General features: G+C 50.2%; 1 protein-coding gene across 10 annotated transcripts in view; it reads left to right on the forward strand.

Annotated features, from left to right (window-relative positions):
* The window catches only part of VRK3 (VRK serine/threonine kinase 3), a 38807-nt gene that overhangs the window by 19164 nt on the left and 7567 nt on the right, over window positions 1-12076 (forward strand). For 8 of the 10 annotated variants that reach the window (XR_004619269.1, XM_034639615.1, XM_034639614.1 and 5 more), the window contains 5 exons: window positions 567-659; window positions 2320-2452; window positions 3835-3955; window positions 9590-9648; window positions 11355-11536. Coding sequence is in view for 9 of the 10 variants with exons in the window: in XM_034639615.1 (XP_034495506.1) it covers window positions 567-659; window positions 2320-2452; window positions 3835-3955; window positions 9590-9648; window positions 11355-11536 (588 nt within the window). In the remaining variant the exon portion in view is untranslated. The remainder of the gene's footprint in view (window positions 1-566; window positions 660-2319; window positions 2453-3834; window positions 3956-9589; window positions 9649-11354; window positions 11537-12076) is intronic. The other 2 variants (XM_011223181.3, XM_011223184.3) reach the window with 2 other exon arrangements.

Genomic DNA, 12076 nt, shown 5'->3' on the forward strand with positions numbered 1-12076 from the left:
GGTTTTGCTTTTTTGGTTTGGGGGGTAGGGGAGGCATGGCAATAAGGAGCCAACATCTTCCCCTCCTGAGTTTGCAGTCAACTGAGAAATAGGTAAAAGGGATAGATGGAAAACCAGTATTAATGCTGATTTTTCAAAAACCTAATTAAAAGATGTGCTTAGGTATGTCATCAGAGCAGGCTTCCTGATGCCTCACTCAGAATTACTCAGTCTTTTTTTTTTTTAAGATTTTATTTATTTATTTGACAAAGAGAGAGGCAGCCAGTGAGAGAGGGAACACAGCAGGGGAGTGGGAGAGGAAGAAGCAGGCTCCCAGCAGAGGAGCCTGATGTGGGACTTGATCCCAGAACGCCAGGATCACGCCCTGAGCCGAAGGCAGACGCCTAACGACTGCACTACCCAGGTGCCCCAGAATTTCTCAGTCTTAAACATCCTTCCCCCTTCCAATCACAAGTAGTGCCTCCTGGCCCCAGGCTCTACTGTGGAGTTCCTTCACCCGGCTTCGCCTCAGAGCCTCTTCGTGTTCGTCATGCTGCTCATGGTGATGGCTTGCTTTCTTCCCCCAGCTGGATGCCCTGGAGTTCCTTCATGAGAATGAGTATGTCCATGGAAATGTGACAGCTGAGAACATCTTTGTGAATCCAGAGGACCTGAGCCAGGTAATAGCCAGGTCCCCTCCACCCTAGGGGCTCTCTGGGCTCAGGATCTCATCTGCCTCAAAACCTCCATGTATCTCACAATGCTTGCTGCAGACAAAGAATTGCCATTCGTCATATGTAAAGGGCTCCTTTGAATAAATAAGAAGAGATAAGCAACTTAGTAGAAAAATGGACAAAGGTTAGGAAAAGCAGTTCATAGAAAAAGAAACCCACAGGTTAGTTAAATATGTGAAAAGATGTTCAGGCTCCCTAAACAATGTCAGTTATCATAGAAATGAAAAATTAACACTTCCTGTTTTAGGGGTGGACAAAAGCTAAAAGAATGGTATATCTTGCTGATAAGAATGGAAGGAAGCATGCTGTTGCAAGTGTGAATTGGCCAACCGTTCTGGAAGGTCTTTTGGATACAGGAGTCAAAACTGTAAATGCATATGTGTTTTTGATCCACCAGTTCCTCTTTTAGGAATGTGTTCTATCTGTATATTCACAGGACTGTGCAAAGATAAATGTACAAAATGTTTCTGACAGCATTGATTGTAATAGTCAGGTGGGGAAACCTTAAGGATACACTCCAGGTAGAGTACTGATTAAGTAACATTTTAAAGTAAATTCTAATTACTTTTTCAGTTGCAAATGACAGAAACTCAATTTAACATGGCTTTAAAAAAAAGTGTTTAAGGGGATATTGCAAATTATTGGCCCATTGAGTGGAAAATTCATAGCTTCATTGGTTTCAGGCATGGCTGAACTTGGTCTGTCTGGTTCCAAATTTTAATGCCTAGAACCGCTATTAAAGTGCAGGGGTCTCACTCATTTATGGAACATAAGAAGTAGGAAGATTGGTAGGAGAAGAAAGGGAAGAAAAAAGGGTGGTAAACAGAAAGGGGAATGAACCATGAGAGACTGTGGACTCTGGGAAATAACTGAGGGCTTCGGCAGGGGGGAATGGGATAGGCTGGTGATGGGTATTAAGGAGGGCACGTATTGCATGGTGCACTGGGTGTTATACGTAAGTAATGAATCATGGAACTTTACATCAAAAACTAGGGATGTACTGTATGGTGACTAACATAATAATAAATAAATGAACGAATGAACAAACGAAAGAAAGTAAGTAAGTGCAGGGGTGGGGCGCCTGGGTGGCACAGTTGGTTAAGCATCCGACTCTTGGTTTTGGCTCAGGTCATGATCTCAGGGTCGTGAGCTCAGCGAGGAGTCTGCTAAAGTTTCTCTCTCCCTCTGCCCCTCCCCTCTAAATCAATCAATCAACCAATCTCCAAAAAAATAAAATAGGGACACCTGGGTGGCTCAGTCGATTAAGTGTCTGCCTTCGGATCAGGTCATGATCCTAGGGTCCTGGGATCGAGCCCCTCATTGGGCTCCCTGCTCATTGAGGAGCCTGCTTCTCCCTCTCCCTCTGCTGTTCCCCCTGCTTGTGCTCTCTTGCTCTCTCTGTCAAATAAATAAAATCTTAAAAAAAGAAAAGAAATGATTATTAGTAATTACTTCTGAGTGGTGGGTTTGGGTTCTTTTCACTTCACACCCTTCTGTACTGCTTGGCATTCAGTTGTTTCAAATTGCAGCCATGATTGAAATCTCCGAGTCTAGACTCCAAGCTCCTAACCTTCAAATGATATGGCTTCTCCCCATGTCCACACAGGTGATGCTGGCAGGCTACGGCTTCGCCTTCCGCTATGCCCCCGGCGGCAGACACGTGGCCTACGTGGAAGGCAGCAGGAGCCCACATGAGGGGGATCTCGAGTTCATTAGCCTTGACCTGCACAGGGGATGTGGTAAGAGTCCAGAGAAGGTATTCAGGACCATGGAGGCATGCTTCTCATACAAGGGCAGCTCTAGGTTTTCTTTCTTTCTTTTTTTTTTTTTTTTAAGATTTTATCTATTTATTTGAGATTGAGAGAGAGCACAAGAGCGGGGTGAGGGGCAGAAGGAGAAGCAGACTCCCCACTGAGCAGGGAGCCCGGTGCAGGGCTTGATCCTGAGACTCCGGGATCATGACCTGAGCCAGAGGTGGACACTTAACCAACTGAGCCACCCAGGTGCCCCAGCTCTAGGTTTTCATAGCCACAGACAGCAGGTGGCCAGACATAGGAATCACGCTAAGGGAGCTAGAACAGGGATTCAGAACCATGGATAGCCTGCATTAGGGAGTTGTAGGGTAGCCATTCAGCACCAAGGACAGCAAGCAGCTGAAGACAAGGAGGTTCCACAGGTCCAGGGGTCAGATTCAAGAACTGGTTTAGACTTGGAACTCATTAGAGTTGCCCAAGAGTCATTCAGGAGAGGCTGTCAAAGAGACAACTAGCTATCCATGTCTGGAGCAAAGGAGTAAGTCTGGACAGAGACTCACATACCAGCAGTATCTCAGGAGCTGTCAGCTGAAGCCCTGGGGGAGGAATGAGATTACCCAAGAAAAGTGTACAGAGTAAGTAAGAAGAGAATACTTTGAGGAGAAGATTCCTTGAGGAAGTCTGAGCCTCTCTTTCCCAAATCTCTTGATGTCATGGCCATCCACATGCCTACCTGTGTCTTCCCACTGGACTGAGCTCCCCCAGGAAAGGGGTGGTGCCTGTGCCTGAAGCATCGAGGGGCAGAAGGTCTGGCACAGTCAACTCTCAGTCCTTGTTATATGCTTACATGAATTGTTGTTGAAATCATGCTGTTTAAGAAGCATAAAAAAATAAAATTCCACAGTCTCCATTATCCTCTATTGAGTCTGGGTTGGGTGCCCATCCTCTGGGCTCCCTCATTCCCTGTTCTGCCACCCCTGTAGCTCAGGTAATCCCACACCTTACTGTGTCTCCATTAGACTGTCAAGGTCAGGGAGCCAACCAGACTTTTGCCTGGGATTTAAGAATGTGGGATGGGGCCTGGTACACAGAGCTCTGAGGTCCCACTGAATGAATGAGTGCATGAATGACAGACAAGTATACGCAGGAGTAAGCTAGTGAAAGCAGGATGTAGAGACAGCTGAGAGAGCGAATGAGAGTAATTGAGAGACTCATAAGAGCACAAGAGCAGGCAAATGAAAAGTGAATGAACAGACAAGATCCTGTGTGCTTGGGTGGTTGAGTGCATTGAGTCAGAGAAAGGAAGAGGATGTGTCAGTGGGTGGAGCATTCGGACTGAGCTGCCACCTCTTGCCTTCCCTCCCCAGGGCCCTCCCGCCGCAGTGACCTCGAGACCCTGGGCTACTGTTTGTTGAAGTGGCTGTATGGGTTCCTGCCGTGGACAAAGTGCCTTCCCAACATCGAGGCTATCATGAAGCTGAAACAGAAGTGAGTCTGGGGGTCAGCAGAACTCAGCACTGGCCCGGCACTCCTGAAGGTGGGGCAGAAGCTCAGAACCCAGCAGGGAACAGAAAGAAGGGGGAGGCGGCGTCCAACAGAGCCAAGGCCTCTGCAGTTCGCATGCATGTCCTGTAGCATCCATTCCAGCAGACAAGTGTGGGCTCTGGAGTCATGCTCCCTGGGGTCAGACTGCGACCCCACAACTGCAGTGTGTTGGGTGGGCAGCCTAATAACCTCCACAAGCCTCGTGTTGTCCCTGGGAAGAGATCTTATTAGCACCTACCTCAGGGCCTGTGGAAGGATTCAGGGGAGTCAGGTACACAGCACTCAGCACAGAGCCTGACCTGCAGAAAATACTCACAGTCCACAGGACACCATGACTCATTTATTCTTTCACAGACAAGTGGGCAGCCTAAGCAGTTAGGCCTGGGCTCTGCTTCAGCATGTGGCAACACCGGCCACCCTTGTCCACACTTCCTCTCTCTGCCGTCTGCTTGTAAAACCGCTAGATCCTGCTGGTTCTCTTTTAGACATTCAGCACCAAGGACAGCGGGAGGGGGGGGAGGCGATGAACGCGGTGAGACATTCAGTACCAAGGACAGCGGGCAGCAGGGCTGGGAGGGATGTGCGCACAGGCACTTTGGACTTCAGCACCAACGACAGTGCACAGTTGAACACAGGTTGGGGTTCAAAATCTGCTATAGCCTGGGGGGCGGGGTGAGAGTTGCCCAGGAGTCATCCAGGAAGGCCCATCTAGGAGATGATTGGCCATCCGTGTCTGAAGTGCAGGAATGAAGTCTAAACAGAGACTCAGACCTCATTGCTATCTCAGGAGTTGTCAGCCTGGGAGAAAATGGGATTATCCAGGGAAAGTGTGCCGGGTGGGAAGAGGGAAAACTCCAGGGAACAGCATCGAGTCCCATGTGCTTCTCAGTTCTCTGTATGCCGTGTCGCTGGTTCATGCTGAGCCTCTCTCTCGTTCTATTTTTTCCCTTTTATAGCCCCCCCACCATCTTCTCTCAACCACGGACACCCACTCAAACGTACTAAATATATGTTCTGCTGATGTGTTTGCTTAAGTGTATCTGTATCCTTAACCCGTGTGGTGGTGGCGGCACTGTGTGTGTTTGACCTGCATAAATACTATTCTGCTCTAAATCTCATCTGTTTCTGGCGTTTTTCACTCAGCACCGTGTTCTTAGACTTCAACCGCATCATTATACGTGCATCAAGTTTACTGCTTCTGACTCCTGCTTTTCAATGAGTTGTACAGACATATCTGTGACCTTGAACAATCTATGATGAGTGTATTTAATTTGCATAAATGGTACTGAGCTATAAATTTCATTCTGTTTCTTGCTTCCTTTCGCTTAGTGCTATATTTTCTAACTTTAGCTACGTTGCTAGTTCACTGCCTCCAAATAGTGCTCCTGAATTTGTTTCGATGTATCTCGATCCTTGAAAAATCAGTGATGTTGCTGTTCGGTATTTGATTGGCACAAATGGTACCATGCCCTGAATCTCATCCCCTTTCAGATTTCTGCTCAGTCACTCCCCAGGTGAGGGCTTCAGGTTTCCTGCTTGTGGGGCTCAGAGGAGGGGATCTGCCTCCATCACACTGGCCGGCTTGTAATGACCTAGTTGAGGCAGCGTTTATCATATGTTTGTGCCAGGCATTGCGCCCAGTGCTTCCTATTCATTCTCAGAACAACTCTGAGGTAAATGCTTCTACGACTGAGGCACAGAGAGCTTATTAGGGAATTAGCCCAGGTCACACAGCTACTAGGGAGAGGTGCTTAGGCTCACAGCCAGGCCATTCAACTCCAGAGAAGTCTCTCTCACGTGGAAGCCATGTGGGAGGCTTATCACAGGTGGATTGGTGGCGCTTGGATGCAGCCTTCCTTCACTCATCAGTTACTTATCGAGCACCTTCTGTGTACCACACTCTGCTCTAGTCCCTGGGGATACAGGAGTAACTGAGACAAACATCCCTGCCCTCTGGGATCTCCTATCCTAGTGGTGGTGACAGACAGTAAAGAGACAAAGAGTGGAACACAGAGCATGTCGCAGGCCAGACTGGTTGGGACCATATGGGTCAGAGCCCTGGGTACCCACAGGGGGACTGTCAGGGTGGGAGCACGCACCGCTCCTTTAGATTTAATGGCCCGCACAGGTCTCATGGCAATGGTGACAGGTGAGTCGCCTCCAGAAGGGCAGTGAGGCAAGGAGGATGTCTCACTTTGGTGCTGATTGAACTCTCTGCAGAAGGAGAGAGAGACAGAGATCTCCTGGGCTCCAAGGCTTCCACAGGCAGCCTCTGCCTCAGAACCTGCCAGAACATGAGCCCATTGCCCTATTTTCTTGGAATTTATCTTTGTACTTCCTTTCTAGTTTTCTAGTAACTCTCCATTTTTGAAACGAAGCCAGGTGAAAACGAGTCACAGAATTGGTAACAGCGGCAGTAGGAGTGTTCGGCCCAACTGCTAAAGCATTAAATGTTCCCAAAGCCTGTGAACAGCTCCTTCACGTGCTTCTCTTGTGTTAAGGACAAAGCTGAGCTGCTCTTCTGAGGAGATCCCAAATCATGGTGGCTCAAACGAGGTAGATGTTTACTGCCCTCTTGGGAACAGAGCCTTGACCCCTTTGACGTGCATATATCTTCCTGTGGGGCAGCTCTGCTGCCACCGGCTCTCATTCCTTTTGAAGGGCAGGACTGGGTATGACATGCATGTCTTGATCACTTGGCCACCCCAAGCTACAGTGGGGGCTAGGAAACGTTTCCAGCCTGGGGCTGCTGACCCTTGAGATTCTGCCCTTAAAGGGGAGAAGTGACAGTAGACAGCAGGTAGAGACCCCTCCACGGTGCCACCTTCAGGCAGATTTCTGTGTGGGCAGGGACCGCATCAGCTCTCCCCATCACTCTTGGTCACAGCACAGCATTTGGCACATGGTGGGTGCTCACGGAATAGCTGCGGAACGAATGAACAAGGAAAGCACGTGCGAGCCTTCTTTCACAGGCCCGGGCCTCAGTGTGGACCCACGGGTCAGGCAGGCGCGGCCCCAGCCTTGGGGAGTTCCCAGGCTGCAAGGAGACGCCTGGGCAGGAAGCAGGCACCGCCCATGAGGGTGGAGGCAGCCCCAGGAGCATCATGGGAGCAGCGGGAAGGCAGGTTGCCTGGCCTCAGGCCACTGGGTGCCTTTACCCAAGCATTTATCCAGAACCTGTTTCCAGAGGGCATTTATGTGCCAGTCCCTGTGCTGGGAGATGCTGGAGACCTAGATGGGAATCAGCTGAGGGCACCACTTGTCATCGGTGAAATCACCCATGGAGGCTCCACTGGGTTGAATCCTCCTTCCACTACTTCCTCTAACTCCTCAGAGAAGCCCCATCCCCCTTTTCACAACTCTGCTGCCTTCCACTTCACGGGAGATCATCAGTGAGTGGGACGTGCTTTCCTAAGAGGCTCTGCACTCACCAAATTAGTGCAGAGTAAGATAGATCCTAGTAATAATTTTAAAATAGATGACTTAAGTGTGACTAACAATTCATTCCCTGAGCCCCAGATCCCAACCACAGCCAAAGAGGGAAGGTCAGAAACATCAAGATGCTGCACAGGGGGATAGTGCTGGTGGTGATGGGCTCATTATAGACCACCCCCCCCCAGCCTCGGTCCCAAGACCTGAAGCAGTAACACAAAGCACCACGAGGGGGCGACGTTGCCACATGTACATTTTCTGGAACCCTAACTTGTCCTCTAGGGTGTCTTCCTGGTGTGCATGGCCTTTTTCCATTCATTCAACATTTATTCGTTTTTTGCACATTCTAGTTCATGATGGAATAAATGAATAAAAGAAACAGGAGAGACATTTTGATTCTCCAAGGCTTTCTGGTGTGCAAATCCCCTCTGGGAAAGCCCAGGTGCTGGTAGGATTTGGTCCCTGGTCTTAAGGCTGCAGGCTGGTCAGGGAGGTCCCCCAGACACCGACAGCCAGTGGTAGAGTTGCTCGTGTGATTTATGGCATGCGAGGGGCACAGCTCTTTGGTGCCATTGCTCAGCCATTCGCCACACATACCCTGAGGCTGTGGGAAGGATGAGGGTCAGACCTGCCTGGCCCTTCCCATGTCTTTGGCAGTTGCCTTAGGGCATCCGTGGGCTATGCCCACAGTGCCCAGGCATTCGGGAAGGATCTGCATTCTCTGTCTGGAGGGGTTGGGGGAGGCTTGCAGGAGACCAGCCCTTGAGCAGTGTGCAGAAGGGAGAGCAGCCACCTGCTGGAGGCCGAGATGGGGGAAGATTGTCCAGGGCAGAGGGAACAGTATTGCCAAGGCCGAGAGACGTGGGTAATGCTTGACCTAGTTAGGGGACCAGAAGGGGCTTGATGTGGCCAGAGCATGAAATCAGAGAGGGAAGTCAGACAAAGCCAGAGGGACTGGCAGTCCTGCATGTTTGGGGTTTTCCACCAGGGCACTGGGGAGTCCCCTGATGGCTGGGAGCAGGAAGGGGCAGAGTCAGTTCTGGGCATAAGAAGTCTGTAGTGCCACGTGGGGGGTGCACAGGAAGCTGGGAAGGAGACTGAGGTCCAGGGAGAGAGGATGAGGCCTGAACTGGACAGAGAGGATGGGTCAGAGAGGGTTGTGGAGCAGCAGGGTGGAGCGGAGCTTGGGGACTTCTGGGCTGCGGTTTTGGGGAGGCAAGGACAGCACCCAAGCACTGTGTGGCTAGTGGGGAGCCAAGCCAGTGGTCCAGGCCAGAGAAAATAAACAGTGGGCTGGGACTGTGAGGATGGAGCAAAGGAAGCAGATGAATTTCTATTTTTCTTGAGTGGTACAAGAGGGTGTGTGTGTGTGTGCGTGTGTGTGCATGTGTGTGTGTGTGTGTGTACAAATACATGCATGCGTTTATAAAGAGGAAGATAGTCCTCATGATTCACAGGTTCCGTATTTGTGAATTTCCCTGTTCACTGCCCCAGAAGCAGTACTCACAGTGCTTTCCAGATCATTCTCAGACACACACAAAGTAGAGAAAATTTTGAGTTGTCCAATGCACACAATCCCAGCTGAGGTCAAAAAAGGCAATGCTCTGCCTTCTCATTTTGAATCTCGCCCTATAAACAAGGGTCCTCTATGTGGTCCATTTTATGCCACATTTTCCAGATTTTTGTGCTTTTCGTTGATTATTTTGCCATTTAAAATGGTCCCACGCATGGTGCTGAAGAGCTGTCCAGTGTTCCGAGGGTGTAAGAAGGCTGGGATGTGCCTTGCAGAGAAAATACTTGTGTTAGGTGAGCATCCTGCAGGCGCGAGTTTGGGTGCTGCCAGCTGTGAGCACGATGTGAATAAATCAACAATATAGTAAACAAGGTATCTTTAAACACAAACACAAGACAAAGTTAAGTAGGGATCAGCTGAAGCCACAGTGAAAACATTGTAACCAGAACCTGGCAGGAACCTGATGCTCTTTCCCCTAAAAGCATTCACTGATTGGGTGTTGGCAGCCCCCAGCTACAGGGAATAACTACCGCAAATAGCAGGAGTCTACGATACATCTGCTAGACGTTCTGCTGTAAAAGTTTGCTCTCCCTTCCCTAAAAGACCTCTTGCCTACATTTCTGTCCTGTCAGGTTTCTTGAAAACCCGGAGACCCTCGTGGGACACTGCAGTCGCTGGATCTGTCCCTCAGGTATGTCCTGAAGGGGGACGGAACATTTGGGGGCCGTGGTTTAGACAGGTGGCTTGGGTCCATCCTGGCCTTGCCTCTCCAAATTTCATATGCATCTGTGCCCATTCTAGAAAAACCGAAACCTTCGCCCACAAAATTCACAAGTGTCTCAAGAACTACACACACACACGTACACAACTGCACACACAATGTTACATTTCTCTACAAACTTTTCTTGGGGATAGCCATACGGGCCACGTCCTGCCAGGCAATTCTTCTCCTGGTCCCTCAGGGCAGGGGGATGCATGCTGACGCCGCCATCCGGTGGCTCGACTGGGGTGGGCTCATTCGGTGCTCTTCTCTCCCATCTGGTGATTGGTGCTGGCTTGTCACTGGCAGGTCTGGGAGGCCTCAACTCTGGGCTTCTTCTCAAAGCTCTGTCAGAGCAGCTTTCCAAGAGGACATGGGGGAAGCTACAGAGCAGGGGAGTCCCAGAACATCACTCTGCCCCATTCAAGCAAGTCATAAGGCTGACCCAGACTCAGCAGGTGGCCAAGTAGCTCCGCCTCGTGATGGAGAAGCGGCGGACGTTGCACAGGGACGCGGCGCAGAGATGGGAGGAGCTCGACCTCCGCGATCTGCTGCCTGGGCTTCCTCTGTGTGTGAAACAAACACAGACAAATACACGCACTCCTGGTCTTGTCTTACAGAACCCTTGTTTTTACAAAACTTTTTTTTTTAAGGTTTTGCTTATTTATTGCAGGGGGGAGGGCATGAGCGGGGGGAGGGGAGCAGCAGAGGTAGAGGGAGAAGCAGACTGTCCGCTGAGCGGGGAGCCCAGCACGGGGCTCAATCTCAGGACCCTGGGATCATGACCTGAGCCAAAGGCAGACGCTTCACCGACTGGCCAGCCGGTGCCCTGCTGCGTGATTTTTGGAAACAAGTGAACTAAGAATTGTTTTACATTACGAAATAGGTGAGGGAAGGGACGCCTGGGTGGCTCAGTCTGTTGAGCGTCTGACTTGGCTCAGGTCATGATCTCAGGGTCCTGGGCTCCAGCCCTGTGGGGGGATGCCATACTCAATGCGGAGTCTGCTTCTCCCTCTCCCTCTGCTTCTCCCCCTGCTTATGCGCTCTCTCTCTCTCTCTCTCTCTCTCTCTCAAATAAATAAAATCTTTAAAAAAATCAATAGCTGAGGGAAAAAAAGAACATTTCATGGTACATGAAACTTGTCTAAAATCAGCCTGCAGCGTCCATAAACAGACCTGTCTTGCCTCACTCATAGCCGTGCCCACCGACTTACATGTCATCTGTGGTTGCTTCTGTGCTACACAGACACACACACACACACACACACACACACACACAAAGCCAAAACTGTTCACCTCTGGCACTTCACAGTGAAAGCTTGCTAACTCCTGTTTTAACACCCTAAACGTTTATAGGGAACATGATATAATTAGCTGGGATTTGCTTAGGGAGGAAGTGGCGGGGGTTTCAATGAATGAGATTGGCTGTGAGCTGGTAGTTGTTGAAACTGGGTGATGGGTATACTGGTGCTGGTGATACCACTCTATTGTTACATATGTTTGATGTTTAAAAAAAAATTTTTTTAACCTAAGTGCCTGAGGCAGTTCCAGGCACAGAGGAAGCACTGAGCAAATGGGCGTCATGGCAGAGACTGGGCACAGACCCCCAGGCTCTGGCTTGCTGGGGTCCCTCTCAGGCCTCTCTTGTGGTGGGGGTGTCTTGACTACAGAGACCCTGCAGGAGTACATGAAGGTGGTGATGAACCTTGAGTATGACGAGAAGCCTCCCTACACCATGCTGAGGAACAATCTAGAAGCCCTGCTGCAGGACCTGCGGGTATCTGCTTACGACCCTGTGGACCTCCAGATGGTTCCATAGGTGGGTTCTGGTGCGAGGAGTTCATGAGTCTGAACCCCCCCATGCCCTCAGCCCTGCTTCCCAGACGCCATTTGCTCCAGGGTCAACTTCCCAGGTAGATTCTGGATATTTCCACTGGGTTCTTGAACCTTCTAGCCCTCGAGAATGGCAAGTAGCTTGAGGCTGACTCAAATTGGCTTTAAGGAAAAGGGGGATTGATTGACTCTTGTAGCAAGAAACTTCCAAGGGAGAAGCTTTAGGCATGACTGGATTCAGGGCCAGAAAGATAGAATCAAGATGCCACTGTTCTCTCCATCTTTCTTTCTTCATCCCTCTGTTTCTGTATCCCTCTATCCATTCATCCATCCACCTGTAGCCTCTCCTTTCCTTTGGGGTTGGCTCCCCAACCCTCTGTCCCCCACCCCAACCACAAAACTCGCTGGCTCTGTGCCCAGCTCCACACCCGGCTCTTCCCTGTCCGCGCAGGAGGGCACGACCTTGTTTGTGGTGGCACCATTCTCCCCTGTGGGTTGGAAGGATACTCTTCATAACCAGCGGCTG

Source organism: Ailuropoda melanoleuca, chromosome 12 (assembly GCF_002007445.2).
Source record: "Ailuropoda melanoleuca isolate Jingjing chromosome 12, ASM200744v2, whole genome shotgun sequence".
In the NCBI taxonomy this organism is placed as follows: Eukaryota; Metazoa; Chordata; class Mammalia; order Carnivora; family Ursidae; genus Ailuropoda; species Ailuropoda melanoleuca.